The 23895-nt window shown below is 44.2% G+C and overlaps 1 protein-coding gene across 5 annotated transcripts in view; it reads right to left on the bottom strand.

The window, feature by feature from the left end:
* Positions 1 to 23895, bottom strand: part of numa1 (nuclear mitotic apparatus protein 1) — a 181695-nt gene that overhangs the window by 86915 nt on the left and 70885 nt on the right. For 4 of the 5 annotated variants that reach the window (XM_063054722.1, XM_063054721.1, XM_063054723.1 and 1 more), the window contains 4 exons: positions 17268 to 17294; positions 11510 to 11598; positions 10285 to 10365; positions 3564 to 3654 (listed from right to left, as the gene is read on the bottom strand). In XM_063054722.1, coding sequence (XP_062910792.1) covers positions 3564 to 3654; positions 10285 to 10365; positions 11510 to 11598; positions 17268 to 17294 — 288 coding nt within the window. The remainder of the gene's footprint in view (positions 1 to 3563; positions 3655 to 10284; positions 10366 to 11509; positions 11599 to 17267; positions 17295 to 23895) is intronic. The other variant, XM_063054724.1, reaches the window with a different exon arrangement.

The following is a 23895-nucleotide window of genomic DNA, read 5'->3' as shown; positions in this document are numbered from 1 at the left end:
GGGGAGGGGAGGAGGGGCGGCATTACTGGTCAGGGATACTATTACAGCTACAGAAAGGGTGGGTAATGTAGCAGGATCCTCTTTTGAGTCAGTATGGGTGCAAGTCAGGAACAGGAAGGGAGCAGATACTCTATTGGGGGTGTTCTATAGGCCCCATGGTAGCAGCAGAGATACCAAGGAGCAGATTGGGAGGCAGATTTTAGGAAGGTGCAAAAATAACAGGGTTGTTATCATGGATGACTTTAACTTCCCTAATATTGATTGGCACCTGATTAGTTCCAAGGGTTTAGATGGGGCAGAGTTTGTTAAGTGTGTCCAGTTCAGATTCCTGTCACAGTATGTTGACAGACTGACTGGGGGAATGCCATACTAGATCTAGTATAAGGTAACGAACCAGGTCAGGTCAAAGATCTCGCAGTGGGTGAGCATCTGGGGGGCAGTGACCACCACTCCCTGGCCTTCAGCATTATCATGGAAAAGGATAGAATCAGAGAGGACAGGAAAATTTTTAATTGGGGAAGGGCAAATTATGAGGCTATAAGGCTAGAACTTGCAGGTGTGAATCGGGATGATGTTTTTGCAGGGAAATGTACTATAGACATGTGGTCGATGTTTAGAGATCTCTTACAGGATGTTAGGGATAAATTCTTCCTGGTGAGGAAGATAAAGAATGGTAGGGTGAAGGAACCATGTGTGACAAGTAAGGTGGAAAATCTAGTCAGGTGGAAGAAGGCAGCATACATGAGGATTAGGAAGCAAGGATCAGATGGGTCTATTCAGAAATATAGGGTAGCAAGAAAGGAGCTTAAGAAGGGGCTGAGGAGAGCAAGAAGGGGGCATGAAAAGGCCTTGGCGAGTAGGGTAAAGGAAAACCCCAAGGCATTCTTCAATTATGTGAAGAACAAAAGGATGACAGGAGTGAAGGTGGGACCGATTAGAAATAAAGGTGGGAAGATGTGCATGGAGGCTGTGGAAGTGAGCGAGGTACTCAATGAATACTTCTCTTCAGTATTCACCAATGAGATGGCTTGATGACGGTGAGGACAATATGAGTGAGGTTGATGTTCTGGAGCATGTTGATATTAAGTCAGAGGAGGTGTTGGAGTTATTAAAATACATTAGGATGGATGTCCCCGGGGCCTGATGGAATATTCCCCAGGCTGCTCTACGAGGCGAGGGAAGAGATTGCTGAGCCTCTGGCTAGGATCTTTATGTCCTCGTTGTCTATGGGAATGATACCGGAGGATTAAAGGGAGACAAATGTTGTCCCCTTGTTCAAAAAAGGTAGTATGATAGTCCAGGTAATTATAGACCAGTGAGCCTTCCGTCTGTGGTGAGAAAACTGTTGGAAAAGATTATTAGAGATAGGATCTATGGGCATTTAGAGAATCATGGTCTGATCAGGGACAGTCAGCATGGCTTTGTGAAGGGCAGATCACGTCTAACAAGCCTGATAGAGTTCTTTGAGGAGGTGACCAGGCATATAGATGAGGGTAGTGCAGTGGATGTGATATATATGGATTTTAGTAAGGCACTTGACAAGGTTCCACATGGTAGGCTTATTCAGAAAGTCAGAAGGCATGGGATCCAGGAAGTTTGGCCAGGTGGATTCAGAATTGGCTTGCCTGCAGAAGGCAGAGGGTCGTGGCAGAGGGAGTACATTTGGATTGGAGGGTTGTGACTAGTGGTGTCCCACAAGGATCAGTTCTGGGACCTCTACTTTTCATAATTTTTATTAACGACCTGGATGTGGGGGTAGAAGGGTGGGTTGGCAAGTTTGCAGATGACACAAAGGTTGGTGGTGTTGTAGATAGTGTAGAGGATTGTCGAAGATTGCAGAGAGACATTGATAGGTTGCAGAAGTGGGCTGAGAAGTGGCAGATGGAGTTCAACCCAGAGAAGTGTGAGGTGGTACACTTTGGAAGGACAAACTCCAAGGCAGAGTACAAAGTAAATGGCAGGATATTTGGTAGTGTGGAGGAGCAGAGGGATCTGGGGATACATGTCCACAGATCCCTGAAAGTCGCCTCACAGGTAGATAGGGTAGTTAAGAAAGCTTATGGGGTGTTAGCTTTCATAAGTCGAGGGGTACAGTTTAAGTGTCGCGGGGTAAAAATGCAGCTCTATAAAACTCTGATTAGGCCACACTTGGAGTACTGTGTCCAGTTCTGGTCACCTCACTATACGAAGGATGTGGAAGCATTGGAAAGGGTACAAAGGAGATTTACCAGGATGCTGTCTGGTTTAGAGAGTATGGATTATGATCAGAGATTAAGGGAGCTAGGGCTTTACTCTTTGGAGAGGAGCAGGGTGAGAGGAGACATGATAGAGGTATACAAGATATTAAGAGGAATAGACAGAGTGGACAGCGAGCACCTCTTCCCCAAGGCACCACTGCTCAATACAAGAGGACACGGCTTTAAGGTAAGGGGTGGGAAGTTCAAGGGGGATATTAGAGGAAGGTTTTTTACTCAGTGGTTGGTGCGTGGAATTCACTGCCTGAGTCAGTGGTGGAGGCAGATACACTAGTGAAGTTTAAGAGACTTCTGGACAGGTATATGGAGGAATTTAAGGTGGGGGGGGTTACATGGGAGGCAGGGTTTGAGAGTCGGCACAACAATGTGGGCCAAAGGGCCTGTACTGTGCTGTACTACTCTATGTTCTAACATCCACTGACTCTCCTTTGTCTATCCTGCCTGTTATTTCCTCAAAGAATTCCAACAGACTTGTCAGGCAAGATTTTCGCTTCAGCAAACTTTGCTGACTTTGGCCAATTTTGTCATGTGCCTTTTCCTTAATAATGGATTCCAACGTCTTCTCAACCACTGAAGTCAGGCTAACTGGCCTATAAATTCCTTTTTTCTGTCTCCCTCCCTTCTTAAATTATGTACAGTTTTTTTTAGATTCTATTGTATTCCTTTATTTTTCCTGTAAATGCCCACAAGAAAATGAATCTCAAGGAGGTGTGCGGTAACATATGAACTTTGATAACAAATTTACTTTGAACTTTATCAACTGATGATCTGGAAGGTGTCAAATGAGCTCCAGACGGCAGGTAAGAGCAGATGAGGCACCACGGTAATGTAGCAGTTCGCACGACGCAATTACAGCTTGGGGCAATGGAGTTCAGAGTTCAACTCCAGTGCTGTTCTGTCAGGAGTCTCTGTATGCCCTCCCGTGACATGCGTGGGTTTTTTCCAGGTCCTCCCACAGTCAAAGACATACCGGGTAGATTAGTTCATCATTGTAAATTGTCCCATGATTAGGTTAGGGTTAAATCAAGGTAGCCAGGCATTCCTGGGGTGGCACAGCTTGAAGGGCTCGAAGGCCCAGCACTGTGCTATCTCACAAAGAAAAAGATAAATAATATCACACAGCACAAGTCTGTTACCCCTGGGGGGGGGGAGATGAAAGAGATTAGTCCTGATGTGAGGCCATTTCCAAACTGAAAACAGGATCACAGCAAGCTTCAGGCTTGATGCACAAAAAAAAACTGAGAAACAGTCCCTGTCATGTACATTTGATTGGTGTAGCAAATTTATTTAAACAGTATATTTAGTTACCTCGACTCTGCAAGAATGTGGCTAAGTTATTGTCCAGATGAATGGCGTCTTCATTGTCCATCATGTAACGGAGCATGCCCACCAGCTCTCCCTGGAATGTGGAGGTGGGGAAAAAGAATGTCAAGCACACACAAAACGCCGCAGGAACTCAGCAGGTCAGAAAGGTTCAGACAGAAACACTCCATAAAGTTTGGAAAGGAAGGAAGAAAAAGCTAGAATTTTTTTTTGGGGGGGTGGAGTACAAGTTGGCAGATGACAGGTGAGACCACGTGTGGTAGAAAGGTAGGTAGGTAGGTGGGTGGGGGAGGGAGATGAAGTAAAAAGCTGGGGGAAGGAGTAGGTGGAAGAGGTAAAGGGCTGAAGAAGAAGGAATCTGACAGGAGAGGAGAGTGGACCATGGGAGAAAGGGAAGGATGAGGGGCACCAGGGGATGAGGGCAACAGAAAGGGTGGTGGGAATGGGGAATGGGAAAAAAGAGGAGGGGGGCTGGAGAAATCACTGGAAGAGAAATCGATATTCATTCCAAGTCAAACACATGCTTTAGCACAGTTCAAATAAATATGTAAAATGTTATAAATCAGGGCCTGCGACTCCTCCAACTACTAATCCCAAGGGAGCCAAAAGCTGTTTGAAATAATTACAGGAAGTGCAGAGAGATCTAAATAAACCTGAGAAAAATGGCTATGCCAACAAGTAAATAAATGAAAGATCAGTTACAATTTTATTGTGGCACATCTGAATAAATATTTAAGGGAGTTAAGCTTCAGCAAGTTTTAAGTAAATCAAGAAGTTTGTTGGTTGCTTCAGCACCATGGTTCAGAGCTTGATACAGCTGACAAAGTCACTATGGATAGTGGCAGGGAGAACAGACTGAGGCCTCAGCAAGGGGCTATTCCAGGGCACAATTAACCTATTATAAATGTGGGAAATGTTCACAGCTCCCAGTTTGCCTGACTAATTAGGCCAGCGGCACCATTCACAACTCTAAGGCAGAATACCGTGAGCTCAATGGCTCTCTCAGAGATCTGACACGTTGAGTGCCCCACTGAAGGATAGCTGAGCAGCTGAATATTACTTTTCACAACACAGAAGACTGTTTGGCCCATTGAGTCTCTTCTCACTGCTGCCTTCAGGAAGGAGGTACAGAAGCCTTAGGACCCTCACCACCAGGTTCAGGAACAGTTCTTACCCCTCAACCATCAGGCTTCTGAACAGACAGGATAACTTCACTTACCTCAACAATGTACTGTTCCCACAACCTATGGACTCACTTTCAATGACTCTTCAGCTCATGTTCTCAATATTTGTTATTTTGTTTTCTTTTTATATTTACACAATGTTGTCCAAGTCATTACCCTGACATAGTGGTGTCAAGAAAACAACCTCTCCCTCAACGTTGTAAAAACAAAGGAGCTGATTGTGGACTACAGGAGGAATGAAGAACGGGGTAACCCCCATTAACATCACTGGATCTGGGGTTGACAGGGTGAACAGCTTTAAGTACCTTGGTATACACATCACCAAGGACCTCGTATGGTCTGCATATACCAGCTGTGTGGTGAAAAAAGCACAACAGCCTCTCCTTCACCTCAGACGGTTGAAGACGTTTGGCATGAGTCCCCAAATCCTAAGAACTTTCTACAGGGGCACAATTGAGAGCATCCTGACTGGCTGCATCACTGCCTGGTATGGGAACTGTACCTCCCTCAATCGCAGGACTCTGCAGAGAGTGGTGTGGACTGCCCAACGCTGTGCATGTGAACTTCCCACTATTCAGAGTATTTACAGAGACAGGTGTTTAAAAGGGGCCCAAAAGATCATTGGGGGCCTAGTCACCCCAACCACAAACTTTAATGCTGCAGCATTAAAGCCAGGAGCAACAGGCTCCGGGACAACTTCTTCCACCAGTCCATTGGACTGATTAATTCACACTGATACAACTGTATTTCTACGTTATATTGACCGTCCTGTTGTACGTACTATTTATTACCAATGACTATAAATTGCACATTTAGACGGAGATGTAACGTAAAGATTTTTACTCATGTACATAAAGGATGTAAGTATCAAAGCCAGTTCAATTCAATTTTGCATTGTCTTGTCGTGTGCGGTTTTTCATTGATTCTATTGTTCCTTTGTATTTACTGTGAATGCCCACAAGAAAATGAATCTCAGGGTAGTATATGGTGACATACATGTACTTTGATAATAAATTTACTTTAAACTTGGAAGTATGTACCAGTTCTGAGGAATGTCTTCCATTCACAACTGTGTCCTGCAGCTATCCACAGCAATTTACAGTGGAACCTGGATAACATGGAGGCTTCTGCAGCCAAATCATAAATGTGCAGAGAGATCAGCTTTATTTGTCACCTGTACATCCAAACATACAGTGAAATGTGTTGTTTGCATCAACGACCAACGCAGTCCGAGCATTGAGCTTGTAAGTGACCTGACTTATGGAAATCTGACTTTACGCAAATTCTTCCATACATTTTTTCAAGCTAGTAATGATACTCCATGGTAGTTACTAATGACTGGATATAGGTTTTACTTCACTCGTTGAACTATGGGCAGTGTAAGAGTGTTTATTCAATGAAATGATTGTATGTAGAGAGATGTATGGAAAACAGATTACTTCCTAGGAAAATGGCTTACAGACAATTCTTGGGAATTGAGCCCTTAGCTAACTGGGGGAATGCCTATAGAGTTAAATTATTGCTGGAAAATAGAGCCTCACCCCAGCTGAATGATTGTTTTAAAGAGATTAAATCTTGGTTTTATTTGTCACTTGTGCAGTGAAATGCCAAACACAGTCCGAGCATGTGCTGGGTGCAAGTATCACCATGCTTCTGGCACCAACGTAGCACACCCACAACTTACTGACCCTAACCCTTTCATCTCTGCAAGCTGTGAGGAAATGGAGGTGCCCAGAGGAAACCCACGCGGTCAAGGTGAGAATGTGATAGACAGCGGCATAAATTGAATTTCTGAACAGTCTATTAACCCATGAACTATGTAATTTATAGTAATTTTTCTATCTTTCACAAAACAACAAATTTCACGAGATATCTCAGTGATAATACACCTGATCCTCAGACTCCGACACTCTAATCAATACATGATCTGCTGTCACGTACCGCTCAGCTGGGTCTTCTAACAGTAACAGACTACAACAAATGCAGACTGGATCAAATTATAAGCACATTTACTACTTGCAAGTCCACCACCTTATGTTAAGTCATTGGTAGGTAGCTTCAACCTTACAGCTCAAAACTAACCAATTTTATACTTTTACAAAGTCCAGTAATTCATCAACTTCATGTCTTTGAGGTCATTCCATCCCATAACTGGAATAGACCACAAGACAAAGGAGCAGAAGTCGGCCATTCGGCCCATTGCGTCTGCTCCGCCATTTTATCATGAGCTGATCCATTCTCCCATTTAGTCCCACTCCCCCGCCTTCTCACCATAACCTTTGATGCCCTGGCTACTCAGACACCTATGAATCTCTGCCTTAAATACACCCAGTGACTTGGCCTCCACTGCTGCCCGAGGCAACAAGTTACATAGATTCACCACCTTCTGATTAAAAAAATTTCTTCACATTTCTGTTCTGAATGGGCGCCCTTCAATCCTTCAGTCATGCCCTCTCGTACTAGACTCCCCCATCATGGGAAACAACTTTGCCACATTCACTCTGTCCATGCCTTTCAACATTCGAAATGTTTCTATGAGGTCTCCTTATCCTTATCTGCATCCACTGCATCTGACTTTAATCAGTCCATTTGTCTTACATACATAAGAACATAAGAAATAGGAGCAGGAGTAGGCCATCCAGCCCATCGAGCCTGCCCCGCCATTCAATAAAATCATGGCTGATCTGTCCGTAAAACCCAACTCCATCTATCTGCCTTTTCCCCATAACCCTTAATTCCCTTACTATAAAAAAATCTATCTAACTGTATCTTAAATACATTTAGTGAAGAAGCCTCAACTGTTTCCCTGGGCAGAGAATTCCACAGATTCACCACTCTCTGGGAAAAGCAGTTTCTCCTCATCTCCATCCTAAATCTTCTCCCCTGAATCTTGAGGCAATGTCCCCTAGTTCTAGTCTCACCTACCAATGGAAACAACTTCCCTACTTCTATCTTATCTATCCCTTTCAAAATTTTGTATGTTTCTATAATCAACCTGGTGAACCTCCTCTGCAATGCCTCCAAAGCCAGTATATTCTTCCCCAAGTATGGAGACCAGAACTGCACACAGTAATGACCTCACCAGTACCTGGTATAGTTGCAGCGTGACCTCCCTGCTCTTGAATTCAATCCCTCTAGCAATGAAGGCCAACATTCCATTTGCCTTCTTAATAACCTGTTGTACCTACAAGCCAACTTTTTTGCGATTCATGCACAAGCACCCCCAAGTCCTTCTGCACAACAGCATGCTGCAATCTTTCACCATTTAAATAATAATCTGCTCTTCCATTATTCCTTCCAAAGTGGATGATCACACATTTACCAACGCTGTATCTACCAGACCTTGGCCCACTCACTTAACCTATCTATATCCCTCTGCAGACTCTCCACATCCTCTGTACAATTTGCTTTTCCACTCAGTTTAGTGTCATCAGCAAATTTTGCTACGCTACACTCAGTCCCCCTTCCAAATCATCAATGTCAATGGTAAACAGCTGCAGGCCCAGCACCGATCCCTGCGGCACCCCACTCACCACTGACTGCCAACTGGAGAAACACCTATTTATACCAACTCTCTGCCTTTTATTGGTTAACCAATCCACTATCCATGCCAATAACTTCCTCCCACTCCATGCATCCGTATCTTATTTATAAGTCTCTTGTGCAGCACCTTATCGAACGCCTTCTGGGAATCCAAGTATATGACATCCACCTGTTCCCTTCTATCCACTGCACTCATTACGTCCTCAAAGAACTCCAGTAAGTTTGTCAAACAGGACCTGCCCTTTCTGAATCCATGCTGCATCTGTCTAATGGAACCACTCCTTTCTAAATGTTTCGCTATTTCTTCCTTAATGATAGCTTCAAGCATTTTCCCAACTACAGATGTTAAGCTAACTGGCCTATAGTTGCCCATCTTTTGCCTACACCCTTTTTAAAAAAGTGCCGTGACATTTACTGTCTTCCAATCCGCCGGGACCTGCCCAGAGTCTAGAGAATTTTGGTAAATGATTACCAACACGTCTACTATAACCTCTGCCAATTCCCTCAGCACCCTGGGATGCATCCCATCAGGACCAGGGGACTTATCTACCTTCAGGCCCTCTAGTTTGCACATCACTATCTCTTTAGTGACAGTGATTTTATCGAGGTCCTCACCTCCCAGTTCGTCTTTTGAGGCTTCGTCCCCCCCCATGACAGCTATGTCCTGTTTTTTCTCAATTGTCAAAACATTCCCTGCCATAAACACACACTCCCATTATAAAACACACACAGACATCTTGTAAGCCCCCACCCAAACCAGCAAAACCCTGGGATCACACAGTTCTATTTTGTCACATTACATTTTACAAAAGTTACAAATTCATAACGACCAGAGTTATAAATATATTTCCATACTGCCCAACTGCACCCTATAACTCAGGCCCTCAAGCCCTGGAAAATTCCAGTAAACATTTATTTTGATTTCCAACAACTAAGAGTTTCATTAGTTTGTTATGTCATTGCCAGGTCCAATAGTTACCCCATTCATCGCCGGCACACAATGGCGGCACTTCACCTTAAGGTCACCTCATTTGCCCTGCAGCAATACACAAAATGTTTCATCAATGAAGGGTCCTGATGGAGGGTCTCGGCCTAAAATATCAACTGTTTATTCCTCTCCAGAGATGCTACCTGACCTCTATCCAAAGCAACACACTTCACTAATGCCACCAAGGGATCCGTGCCTTCAATCACACATCACCCTTCAACTCTCTATCCAGCACAAGGGTGGTAGTGGCAATCGCTACTATGGATGTGGACACCAAGGCAACTACAGGGCAACATTAAGACAAGATGGACTCTTAACCACAAAATCTATCCCATAGATGTGTTAACTACTGTTTCTCTGTAGCAGTTGCACTTTATTCTGTTGCCATTTTTCAGTGCAGTGATGTGGTGAAATGATCTGTATGGATGGCATACACAGTCAATATTCCTTCATTTCCTGCCTGTCCACATGTCTAACAATCTCTTAAACAGTTCTATCATATCTGCTGCCAGCACCACCTGCCATCAGGCAGAATATACAAATGCCAGCAGGCATGTAGCACCAGGCTCAACAACAGCTTCCATCCTATGGTTATCAGTCTCTTAAACTGATAAGATGGACTCTTGACCTCATAATTTACCTTGTTATGGCCTTGCACCTTACTGTCTGCCTGCAGTGCACTTTCTCTGTAGCTGTTACACGTAATTCTACATTCTATTATTGCTTGACCTTGTTCTAATCAAAGCACTGTATTGAATTGGGGTTTAGAGTGATAATAATCAGCCATGATGGATTGGCAGAGCAAACTCGATGGGCCAAATGGCCTAATTCAGCTCTTATGTCTGGTGGTCTTATTATCTGTATCAGCGGTATCCAAGACAGGTTCTTCCACTGTATCAAGTACACAAGACAAAGGTAAGCCAACACCAATCCCAGAGACAGCCTTGAATGTGTTACCCTCATTCCGTGACACAGCAGGATCTTTGCTTACCTGGGTTTCTGTATCAAGATCATCAAACTCATGTGGGTTATGTCTGCCCATGGTATGAAGGTGGAGGAGAAGCACAGCCATCTTTAAAGAAGGGAAAGAGATGATGATTAAAAGATACAAGGAGGTGCGTAACTGACACAGACATTTGTAAATTGAACACCAACCTAGCCAGCGATGTCAATGCCTACCAACAGAATACCGTAAGGAATTCATGCAGAAGCAGAACTGTATGAACAATACATAGATAATGCTGGAGGAACTCAGCAGGTCAGACATCATCAATGGAGAAGATAAAACGGTTCCCCTCTTCTTCTATTCCCTACTCTGGCCTCTTACCTCTTCTCACCTCCCCCAGTGCCCCTCCTCCTTCCCTTTCTCCCATGCTCCACTCTCATCTCCTATCAGATTCTTCCTCTCCAGCCCTTTACCTTTCCAAACTACCTGGCTTCACCTAACATGTTCCAGCTAATATCCTTTCCCTCACCCCACCTTTTTATTCTGGCATCTTCCCCCTTCCTTTTTAGTTCTGATGATGGGTCTCAGCCTGAATCATCAACTGTTTATTATTCACTTCCATAGATGCTGCCTAAGATGTGTAGATGAGTTCCCCCAGCTTGTGTGAGTTGCTTTGGATTTCCAGGATCTGCAGACTTTATCATGTTCAGGAATAAACATCTGGGGCTGAGACGCTTCACCAGGACTGGAAAAGGGGGCAGAAGCCAAAAAAAGGTTGGGATTGGTGAGACCAGGTGAAGGAAAAGGTGGATGGGTGGGGGAGGGGGAGATAGGTGGAAGAGGTAAAGGGTTGCAGAAGGAATCTAACAGGAGGGGAGACTGGGCTATGAAAGAAAGGGAAAGAGAAGGGACACCAGAGGGAGGTGAAGGGCAGGTAAGAAGAGAAAGGGTAAGATGGGTACCAAAATAGGAAATGGGAAGGGAGGAAATGGGGTGGGAGAACTCTTCCACCTCCCCTCTCCTTATTCTGGCTTCTCCCCCTTTCCCTCTCAGACCTGACGAAGGGCCTCAGTGTGAAACGTCAATTCTTTGTTCCCCTCCATACTGCCTGACCTGCTGAGTTCCTCCAGCACTTTATGTATGTTGCTTGAGAGTCCCAGTATCAGCAGAATCTCTTGTGCTTCATGAAGAGACACATTAAATACCTCCCTCCCTCAAAACACTCTGTGGCAGCCTTGAGCACTGCATCAGGTTCAGGCTACAAACTCACCTTTGCCATCTCAAGTTCAACTTCCTCACCGCGCAAAATCTTCTGCAGGGAGACCAGGTTTCCAGCAACAGGACTGTACCTGCTCCGATCTGTAAACATTGACGACAGAGTCAGGCTGATACCGCTCAAGAGATTCAACAGTGCTGCCACCCTCACTTTTTATCAGACCAAATACTGTCAGGTTGCAATCAAATGGTTGATTGGCCCATGTCAAATTCAGATTGACTTAATTATCACATGTACATTGACACCAACACATACAGTGACATGTGTCATTTGCGTTAACAACTAACATAACCTCAGATGTAAAGATGGGATAAGGATGCTCTATACTGACTGTAGCTCAGCATTCAAAACCATCATTCCCTGAAAGCTTATCAATAAGCTTCAAGGCCTCGGCCTCAACACTTCCTTAGCAATTGGTCCTTGATTGAGCACACCTACATGAAATGCTGTCGCAGGAAAGCAGCATCCATCATCAGGGACCCCCAGCACCCAGGTCATGCTCTCTTCTCACTGCTGCCATTGGGAAGAAGGTACAGGGACCTCAGGGCCCACACCACAGATTCAGGAACAGTTATTACTCCTCAACCATCGGGCTCTTGAACCAAAAGGGTTAACACCATTTACCCCATCATTGAAATGTTCCCACAAGCAATGGACTTACTTTCAGGGACTCTTCATCTCATGTTCTCAATATATATTGCTTATTTATTTAGAATCAGAATCAGAATCAGGTTTATTATCACCAGCATGTGACATGAAATTTGTTAACTTAGCAGCAGCAGTTCAATGCAATACATAATAGAGAGAAAAATAAATAAATAAATTACTGTATATGTATATTGCATAAATTTTTAAAAAGAGCAAAGAACAGAAATATTTAAAAAAGTGAGGTAGTGTCCAAGGGTTCAATGTCTATTTAGGAATCGGATGGCAGAGCGGAAGAAGTTGTTCCTGAATCACTGAGCGTGTGCCTTCAGGCTTCTGTATCTCCTGCCTGACGGTAACAGTGAGAAAAGGGCATGTCCTGGGTACTGGAGGTCCTTTATAATGGACGCTGCCTTTCTGAGACACTGCTCCCTGAAGGTGTCCTGGGTACTTTGTAGGCTAATACCCAAGATGGAGCTGACTGAATTTACAACCCCTGCAGCTTCTGTCGGTCCTGTGCAGTAGCTTGTCGGTCCTGTGCAGTAGCTCCCCCCACCTCACAATACCAGACAGTGATGCAGCCTGTCAGAATGCTCTCCACAGTACATCTACAGAAGTTTTTGAGTGTATTTGTTGATATTCCAAATCTTTTCAAACTCCTAATGAAGTATAGCCACTGTCTTGCCTTCTTTATAACTACATTGATATGTTGGGACCAAGTTCGGTCCTCAGAGATCTTGACACCTAGGAACTTGAAACTGCTCACTCTCTCCACTTCTGATCCCTCTCTGAGGATTGGTATGTGTTCCTTCATCTTACCCTTCCTGAAGTCCACAATCAGCTCTTTTGTCTTACTGACGTTGAGTGCCAGGTTGTTGCTGTGGCACCACTCCACTAGTTGGCATATCTCACTCCTGTATGCCCTCTCATCACCACCTGAGATTCTACCAACAATGGTTGTATCATCAGCAAATTTATAGATGGTATATAGAGAGTAGAACAGTGGGCTAAGCACACACCCCTGAGATGTGCCACTGTTGATTGTCAGCAAGGAGAATATGTTATCACCAATCCAGAGAGATTGTGATCTTCCAGTTAGGAAGTTGAGGATCCAATTGCAGAGGGAGGTACAGAGGCCCAGGTTATTTCTTTCTTTCTGTACTTGCACAAAAGAAAGTTGTCTTCAGCACCCCAGTTGAATACCCATGTTAGAGGTCCTTCATTTATTCTGTTATGGTTATTATGCTATTAAGGAATTACTGAGTATGCCTGCAAGAAAATGAATCTCAGGGTTGTATATGGTGACATATATATACACTTTGGTAATAAATTTGATTTTAACTTTGAGGAGAAGATGGCGGCGCGACATAGCGCGCAGCTGCCACTCCGGTGATGAATATTTGTTATCTGTCAAGTAGGGGGCCGTGCACAATCCGATGGATGGAGACAGATGTGAGAGCACGGAGGAACATCTGGTGAAACTTCTGAAATGCCTGCTTCACTGCCGCTGCTACTGTGTGATCCAGAATCTCCGGAGGGGAAGGCCCCGAGTCCTCGGCTTTGCTTGTTGCTCGGCAGCCGGGGTGGGGTTGAAGCGCTCGGCAGAGATGGTGCTCAGTGTCAGAGGGCTGGTCGGAGGCTCAAGGTTTTCGGAAGGCTTAGAGTCGGCTGAGGTCGGGTGCTTCCAGGGTGCTGCATCGGAAAGTTTGCAGCGCTAGAGGTTCATGGAGAGTTTCTCCCTTCTACCGTCTGCGTGAGATGATGGGCTATCGGGACTTTTGAGACTTTCTTTACCGTGTCCATGGTCTACTCTTTATCAAATTATGGTATTGCTTTGCACTGTTGTAACTATATGTTATAATTATGTGGTTTTTGTCAGTTTTAGTCTTGGTCTGTCCTGTTTCTGTGATATCATACTGGAGGAACATTGTATCATTTCTTAATGCATGCATTTCTAAATGACAATAAACGAGGACTGAGTGTCCTCATAATCTAATCTAATCTAACCCAAGGACGTGCTGGGGGCAGACACAAATGTCATCACACATTCCGACGCCAATATGGCATGTCCACACCATCCCAGTAAGTTTGCCGAGATCTGTAAACTATAATTTATCCACATCCCCATAACCTCCCTTCACAAAGCTTGTCTCTCCAATTCAAGTCTCTTGCTCACCCAAGTATTCCATGGTCCCTAATACTAAGAGATGGACTTACAATCTCACAATCTATCTCACGTTAGGTCCACTGAAGGCTGAAGACAACAGCCTGACCTGGGGTTAGAGGACTGTGCACGTGCGTGGATGGTTGTGTAGGCGGAAGGGAAGAACGGGGCTTGTCTTGCTGTTATCGCTTGTTATGTTCTGTTTTGTTGTACTCTGTGCCGTTCTGTCAAGCGTTGTGGGCATGCTACATCAGCACCGGAGTCTAAGCATGATGGTGCCAGCAAGACACAGTGATGTTTTGTAGGCAGCTAAAAAAACTGACTATTCTACTAAATATAATTTTTCTGGACTAGATCACTACAATCCACAGCCTGTAATTTCCCATTGGGAGTTGTGCTTTTTAACTGTCTGAACAACCTGGCGTTTTTGCGATACCCTGAAGGATTCGGCGAACTGATCTCTCGAGAATGCAGCTACGGTGTGGCGACCATTGCTGGAGTGAACTCAGGCCCAGAATGACGTGGCAGGGCCTGGGTGCAGGAGTGAAAAACAAACTGATATTTAGCTGATTTAAGCGCCGAGCCAGATTAAACAGATTATGGCATCAAGGCCAGGGGTGAAGGGCAAACTGGCTGACTACTGAGCGAAGCTTTACTCACATCAGCACTAAACTGACTCTGCAGCAGTGGTCTGCAGCGCAGAACTGGCGCCGTGGCTATAGACTCACTTACAGGGACTCTGTGGTTCATATCCTGTAATTGTTGGTTTACTTTTTTTTATTGTTTTATCTAATTGTTCTTGACAGCCATTGTGGTTTTTGGGTTTTTTGTGGATTCTACTGTGTTTCTTTGTTTTGCGGCTGTCTGCAGGAAGATGAATCTCAAGGTTGTACCGCAAATGGTATACAAAATTTGATAATAAATGTATTTTGAACTTGAACTTCAGGCCATCCCTAGCATATCCTTCGGTCTGTTGGCTGTTAAGACAAACAATGCATTTCAATGTATGCTTCGATGTACGGTGATGGATAGTTTCTGTCCAGGGCCAGGAGGCTTTCTTTAGTGCCAAAAGCTCAGCATTCTAAACACAGACACTGACACTTCTAGAGATCGAAGTGTTCCATTTAAGTAAGTTACACTTCCAACCGATATTCTTTGTTTAGCTTCTTATCATAAACAAGAGCCAGTCTTCAGTTCTTAATGTAAATGCCAAGCAGTCCACAGTTGGAAGTGTTATTTATTTGGAGATACAGAGACGAATAGCTATGGTAGTATAGTGGTTAGCGCGACATTATAACAGCTCAGGGCATTCCGAAGTTTGCAGTTCAATTCCTGGGCCATTCAGTAACAAGTCTCTGTACGTTCCCACCTCCCCCGACCACCCCCCCACCCCCACCGCCAAGGAATACATGGGTTTTCTCCCAGGAATCTGGTTTACTCCCACAGTCCAAAGACATACTAGGTATGGTCCTAGCTTAACTGGTCCATGATTAGGGTTACTCGGAGTTGTGGGTTTACTGGGTGTTGTGGCTTAAAGGGTCAGAAGGACTTACTCCTGCTGTATCACTAAATGAATATTAGGCACTCTCGGCCTTTCAAGCCACACCACCCAGCAACTCCCAACAGCCCCGATTTGAACCCTAACCTAATCACAGGATAATTTACAACAGTCAATTAACCTAACTGGTACGTCTTTGGACTGTGGGAGGGGCCTGGAGAAAATCCACACATTCCACAGGGAGGACGTACAGAGGACACTAGGTTTGATCTCCAAAATCTGACGCTCCAAGCTGTGATAGCGTCGCACTAACCACTACGCTATAGTGGCACCAAGCTTTAAAAATAAAGCTTTACAAACAAGCGCTGTCTATACAGCACAGACTGCTGACCCATAGCACGAGGCTCAAGAAATGCTGTGTAAGTCAATGGGGTATGTTAATAGGTCTGCATCAAACTAGACAACACTGGTTAATATATGTAGTTCAAGGAAGCTTGCAGACCAGATTGATAACACATCAAATAGCTGATCTAACAGTAGTTGGAAGATTTATGTACTTGGAAAGTTAGCTTCACACCGTTAACTGTGGGCATTTGGGAACTCTGTTGCCAGAAACACTTAGGCCAGCAGTGTGAAAAGAAGTCGGAAGAAAACATTACATGTGAAGTCACAAAGAAATGATATAAATGCAGAAAGCTGTCAGGCTTATTAGGAATGGTGAAGAGCATCAAGAAGAATGACGGAAAGATGGGTTGAATAAGCCTTTAGTTTCTGTGACTGACAGTTCATCTGCAACTCATGGGTGTGTCTTTTAGCTTATAGGATTTGTACCTGTGTTTCGGAAATCCTTTTTGTTTTACAAACGGTTTGTAATTTGAATTTTTTTAAATATAAGATAGAAGTCCTCTTTTAGTTTTAAATTTTAAGAATTTTGTTTAAAATTAAACACGTATTGCTGAAAATAAATGAATTGTGTTTAAACTACTTCATTAGCTGGAAGTATCTCCTCCTTGGTAGGAAAGGGGTGGGGGGTGGACCACTGCTTGAAAACTTGTTAATCTTTAATCACATATACACACACACACGCAGAGTTCAGTACTATGGGAAAGTTGTACCCAATTATTTCAACACTGGCAAAGGAGTTCCTGAAACCAATGAGCCTCAAGGACATTAAGATATTTCTACTTGAGCACCAAACAATCTGCTGAAGAAATTCAGTGGGTCAAGCAACATCTGTGGGAATAAAGAAATTGATGTTTCAGGTCAAAGCCCGGCTCGAAACCCTGCATCAGGATATTTGGACCCGGAATATCAGTAACTCCTTTCCTCCCACTGATATTGCTCAACTCATTGATTTTCCCCAGCAGATTGCAGCACCTACAGTCTCATGTCCACGCCCCATGCATACATTTTCACTCCAAATGACTTGGCAGACAGACTCTTACCTGGCTGATTCTCCTGAGCCTCTGCACCTACAAACATCGAACAGGAATGTTAGTCATTCAAACCACACAGTATGCAAAACAAAGACAATGTTTAGATAAAATAGTTTTAAGCTGTCCTGCTACTAAATGACATAATACACACTGTCAGTCAGAAAACAAAAGTAAAACACAAAGCAGACATGATCAGATTGCCTCTGGCTATGGTTTCCAGAGTTCAACAGACTCCCACCCGTCTCTCAACCACATTTCTCTGACTGTGTTGGTCATTGACACAAGCAACATATTTCACTGCATGCTTCAGCGTTTTGATGTATACTTGTAAGGCTGTTTTAGGCTGGGTGGCCCTTTTGGCACTAGACAGACACAATATCCCCTCTGAATCTGAATCAGAATCAGTGTTAATATCACTGGCATATGCTGTGAAACTATTTGTTTTGTGGCAGCAATATATTATATTACAAAATTAAAACACTATAAATTGCAATAAGAAATATACAGTATTTCTAAAAATTAAATTAAGTAGTGCAAAAAGAGCCAAAATATTTTTTTTTAAGTGGTGTACATGGGTACATTGTCCATTCAGAAATCTGATGGCAGAGGGGAAGAAGCTGTTTCTAAAATATTGTGTGGCTTCAGGCTCCTCTACCTTCGTCCCCATGGCAGCAGTAAGAATATTAGATTTATTTTTATATATACTGTATATTTTTTATTGTAATTTATAGTTTTTATCATTATGTACATACAGCTGCCATAAAACAACGTATTTCACGGCATACACTGGGATATTAAATCTGATTCTGATTCAGAGGGGAATAATAGTCGGTGATGGGAGTCCCTAATAATGGATGCCACCTTTTCAAGGCATCATCTTTTGAAAGTGCCCTTGATGGTGCGTAGGCTAGTGATCATGATGGAGCTGCGGAGTTGGAACCCCCTGCAGCATTTTCCAATCCTGTGCAGTGGTCCCTCCATACCAGACAGTGATGCAACCAGTTAGAATGCTCTCCATCATACATCTGTAGAAATTTGTGAGTCTTTGTTGACATAACAAATCTCTCAAACTCCAAATGAAATATTGCTGCTTCTGTGTCTTCAATATGCTGGGCCTAAGTCAAGTCAAGTCACTTTTATTGTCATTTCAACCATAAATGCTGGTACAGGACCATGGTGCTACATGAAACAACACAAAACTAGACTAGACTACGTGAAACAACACAAAACTACATTAGACCTCAGACTTACATGGGACTACATAAAGTGCACAAAACAGTGCAAGACAGTTCAATAATTAATAAACAAAACAATAGGCACAGTAAAGGACAAATTACAATATAATAATAAATGATGTAAATGTAAATGTAAACAATGTCAAAAAGTTTGTATGAGGGGTGCGTGGGGTCCTTCATAATGCTGTTAGCTTTACAGATGCAGCGTGTGGTGTAAATATCTGTAATGGTGGAGAGACCCCGATGATCTTCTCAGCTGACCTCACTATCCGCTGCAGGGTCTTGCGATCCGAGACGGTGCAATTTCCGAACCAGGCAGTGATGCAGCTGCTCAGGATGCTCTCGATACAACCTCTGCAGAATATGGTGAGGATGGGAGGTGGAAGATGGACTTTTCTCAGCCTTCGCAGAAAGTCGAGACGCTGCTGGGCTTTCTTTGCTATGGAGCTGGTGTTGAGGGACCAGGTGAGATTTTCTGCCAGGTGAACACCAAGAAATTTGGTGCTCTTAATGATCTCTACGGAGGAGTCGTCGATGTTCAGCAGAGAGTGGTTGCTCTGTGTCCTCCTGAAGTCTACAACCATCTCTTTGTCTTGTTCACATTCAGAGACAGGTTGTTGGCTCTGCACCAGTCCATTAGCCACAGCACCTCCTCTCTGTATGCTGACTCATCATTCTTGCAGATGAGACCCACCACGGTCATATCATCGGCGAACTTGATGATGTGGTTCGAGCTGTGTGTTGCACAGTCGTGGGTCAGCAGAGTGAACAGCAGTGGACTGAGCACACAGCCCTGGGGGGCCCCCGTGCTCAGTGTGATGGTGTTGGAGGTGCTGCTCCCGATCCAGACTGACTGAGGTCTCCCAGTCAGAAAGTCTAGGATCCAGTTGCAGAGGGAGGTGTTCAGGCCCAGCAGGCTCAGCTTTCCAATCAGGCGCTGGGGAATGATTGTGTTGAATGCTGAAATGAAATCTATGAACAGCATTCGAACATATGTGTCTTTTTTGTCCAAGTGGGTGAGGGCCAGGAGGAGGGTGGTGGCAATGGCATTGCCTGTTGAGCGGTTGGGACGGTACGCAAACTGCAGGGAGTCCAGTGAGATAGATCTTCAGACACGCTGGCACCTAGGAACTTTTCACCATGGATGTCCAGTCCCTATATACTTCCATCCCCCATCAGGAAGGTCTCAAAGCTCTACACTTTTTTTTGGATTCCAGACCTAATCAGTTCCCCACTACCACCACTCTGCTCCGTGTAGCGGAATTAGTCCGTACTCTTAATAATTTCTCCTTTGGCTCCTCCCACTTCCTCCAAACTAAAGGTGTAGCTATGGGCACCCGTATGGGTCCTAGCTATGCCTGTCTTTTTGTTGGCTTTGTGGAACAAGTTATGTTCTGTACCTATTCTGGTATCTGTCCCCCACTTTTCTTTCGCTACATCAACGACTGCATCGGCGCTGCTTCCTGCACGCATGCAGAACTCGTTGACTTTATTAACTTTGCCTCCACCTTTCACCCTGCCCTCAAGTTTGGATCTCCCCCTCCCCCTCCAACTTTCAAATCCCTTACTCACTCTTCCTTCAGTTAGTCCTGACAAAGGGTCTCGGCCTGAAACGTCGACTGCATCTCTTCCTATAGATGCTGCCTAGCCTGCTGCGTTCACCAGCAACTTTGATGTGTGTTACTTGAAACAGCTCACCCTTTCCACTGCTGACACCTTGATGAGGACAGGCATGCAGGAGACATTACCAGGATGCTGCCTGATTTGAGTGCATGTGATATAAGGAGAGGCTGGGAAAAACCTGGGTGCTCTCTCTGAAGTGGCAGAGGCTGACTGGAGATCTGATAGGTTTATTTATTTTATTTAAAGATACAACGTGGAACATGCCCTTTGAGCTACACCGCCTAGCAGCCCTCGAAAACCCTGGTTTAACCCCACCAAGGCCATGCTCCCTTCTCACTGCAGCCTCAGGATGCTCCTCCCGGCTTCAGGAACAGTTATTAGACTTCAACAGTCCAGCTCTGGGACCTGAGGGGCTACCTTGCATTCAACTTCATTTCAACTTTGCTCTTTTTTTTGTACACAGGGAGTGGTCAGTGGCTGGAATGGTTGGTGCTGGAAGCAATTATGAGGCACTGGGAAAGCAAATGAATATAAAGCTGAAATTTCAAAGTAAACTTATTATCAAAGTATATGTTTATCACCATATAGAACACTGAGATTAATTTTCTTGCAGGTATTCACAGTAAATACAAGTATCAATGAAAGACCTCACACAATGGGACAAACAGCTGGTATGCAAAAGACAACAAACTTCGTACAAAATTAAAATTAACTAATAATAAATAAAAAATCAATAAATATTAAGAACATGAGATGAAAAGTCCTTGAAAGTGAGTCTATAGGTTGTGGGAACAGGTCATTGTTGGGATGAGTGCAGTTATCCCCTCTGGTTCAAGAGCCTATTGGTTGAGAGCTATACACAGAATAGAGGTGTATGGATGTGAAGACATAAGGGACTAGATTAGTTCGATATTTAATCAATAGTTTAATTAGTTCAGCACCACATGAAGGGCCTGTTCTTGTGCTGTACTTTTATATGGTCTTATTTTTCTTTGCCCTCTCACCACATTCAGTGCGCTTTTGAGCAGAAACAGCTCCATATTCAATACACCACAGCTCCTTTACATATAGCAGTATGGCTCAGTCCAGGTCCTTCGCTCCACAACATTATGCTGACCATCTAACTGACTTCACGATCAATCTAACCCTTCCTTCCCACATAGCTTCCATTTTACTATGTGCCTATCTAAGAGTCTCTTAAATGTCCCTATCACCACCCCGGCACAAACCACTCTGTAAAAACACTATCTCTGACACCCCCCCCCCCAACAAAACCTTTCTCCAAACACCTTAAAACTATGCCCCTTATATTTGTCATTCCTGCCCTCGGGGAAGTCTCTGGCTGTCCATTAGATCTATGCCTCTTATCTTGTACACCTCCATCAATTCAGCTCTCACCTCCTCTCCAAAGAGAAGAGCCCTAGCTTACTCAACCATTCATAGAGTCATAGAAAAGTACAGCACAGAAACAGGCCCTTCTGCCCATGTAGCCCATGCCAAACCAATTGTTTGGCGACAATAAAGTATAAAGTAAGGTAAAGTAAAGTAAGCCATGGGCTAAATGACCAGCATCGGGACAATAGCCCTACCATCCACATACCTATCCAAGCTTCCCTTAAACGTTAGAAATCGAGCACCACCTGAACTGGCAGTTCATTCCACACTCGCACGACCCTCTGAGTAAATAAGTTTCTCCTGATGTTCCCCTAAACTTTTCACCTTTCACCCTTAACCCATGACCTCTGGTTGTAGTTCCACCCAACCTCAATAGAAAAAGCCTGCTTGTATTTACCCTATCTATACCTCTTATAATTTTGTACACCTCTATCAAATCTCCCCTCAATTTTCTATGTTCTAAGGAATAAAGTCCTACCCTATTCAATCTTCCCTTATAACTCAGGTCCTCCAGACCTGGCAACATTTTCTCTGTACTATTTCAACCTTATTAACATACCTCCTGTCGGTAGGTGACCAAAATGGCACAATATACTCCAAATTAGGTCTCACCGATGTCCCGATCTATCTGTGATGCTACTTGCAATGAATTATGGACCTGTATTCCCAGATCTCTTTGTTCTCCAGCACTCCTCAATGTCCTACCATTCACTGTGTAAGAGCTACCCTGGTTGGTTCTACTGAACAGCAACACCTCACACTTGTCTGCATTAAACTCCATCTGACATTTTTCAGCCCAGTTTTCCAGCTGGTCCAGGTCCCACGGCAAACTCATCTATATCAACGATCTGGATGATAATGTGGTTACATTTTCCGCTGACACCAAGATTGGGCTTGTTATGGACTACAAGGAAGACTGTCAGAGCTTGCCGTGGGACCTGGACCATCCAAGATTTTTCGGCACATTTAGCCAGTTTTTTCCTAAGTCAGCTTTGGTTCCTGTGTGCTCAGAGGACATTCTCAAAAAAGCTGTAATAACCCTGATTAGTCTGAGTTTCTGCGTGTGCCGTTTGGACTGTAAAACGCAGCACAGACTTTCTGACGGCTGATGGACTCTGTATTAAAAGACTTAGATTTCCTTTGTTTACCTGGATGACATACTTGTCACCAGTGCATCCAAATCCAAACACATATGTCATCTCCACACACATTAAGCACTTAGGCCACCACAGGTTGATTATTAACCCTGCTAAATGCCAGTTTGGGTTGTCAGCCACTGACTTTCTCAGCCAGTGCATCTGTGCAGAAGGTGCGAAACCCCTCCCATCAAAAGTAGCATTTATTATGGATTTCTCACCGCTCCGCACTATCAAAAAACTACAGGAGATTTTAGGTATGGTGAATTCCATGAGCTACTAAATTTATGCTCCTCTTGTATAGTGCACTTAAAGGCAATATCCCTAATCACGTGCTTGATTGGTCAGTGGACATGACCTGTGCATTTGATGACAACAAGCAAGCTCTTTTTAACGTGACCCTACTAGCACACCCACTTCCCAAAGCACTCATAACCACTGCTACTGACACTTCAGACTATGCTGTAGGTGCTGTGCACAAACAATTGCTTACAGGCATGTGGCAACCGCTCACATTCTTCAGCTGGCTGCTCCATCCCCCCGAAAGGAAGTACAGCATGTCTGACCATGAGCTTCTCGGTCTCTATCTGGCTGTCCGCCATTTTCATTTTCTTCTAGAGGGTCGCCATTTCTCAGCATTTGTTGACCACAAACCCTCGTGCACGTGATGGACAAAATATAAGACCCTTTGCCTGCATGGCAGCAACGCCACCTGTTCTACATATCTGAGTTCACAATGGATATACAACATATCAAGGGGAAAAATAATGCCGTGGTTGATTGCCTCTCATGGCCAGCCACTGAGGCTGTACACTTTGGGGCCGATTACGTCGGCCTGGCAGCCGACCAAACTACTAGCCCACAGCTCCAGGATTAGCAAACAGCAATTTCGCATCTGTGGTTGGCTGACATTAAGTTCGGGAAAGCTGGGGTTTCTCTCCTATAAGAAGTCTTAACTGGTCGCTCTCGCCCCACAGTGCCCACAAACTGGAGACATATTGTTTTCAACTCCATATGTAGCTTCTTGCATCCAGGCCGAAAGGCCTCACAGAAACTGGTTGCAGCAAAGTTTGTGTGACACAGCCTTAGTAAGGACGTGCATGATTGGACTGCAGCCTGTGTGGAGTGCCAGTGAGCAAAAATTAGCCGTCATATTCAGGCACCACTGGCACCTTTTGAGGTCCCTGCACAACAGACTGACCATGTCAAATGTGGATCTTGTTGGTCCTCTACCCTCCTCCCACAGTT

The sequence above is a fragment of the Mobula hypostoma genome, chromosome 7 (genome assembly GCF_963921235.1).
Source record: "Mobula hypostoma chromosome 7, sMobHyp1.1, whole genome shotgun sequence".
In the NCBI taxonomy this organism is placed as follows: domain Eukaryota; kingdom Metazoa; phylum Chordata; class Chondrichthyes; order Myliobatiformes; family Myliobatidae; genus Mobula; species Mobula hypostoma.
The sequence above is the reverse complement of the archived record's forward strand: the minus strand, read 5'-3'. Positions and strand labels throughout refer to the sequence as shown.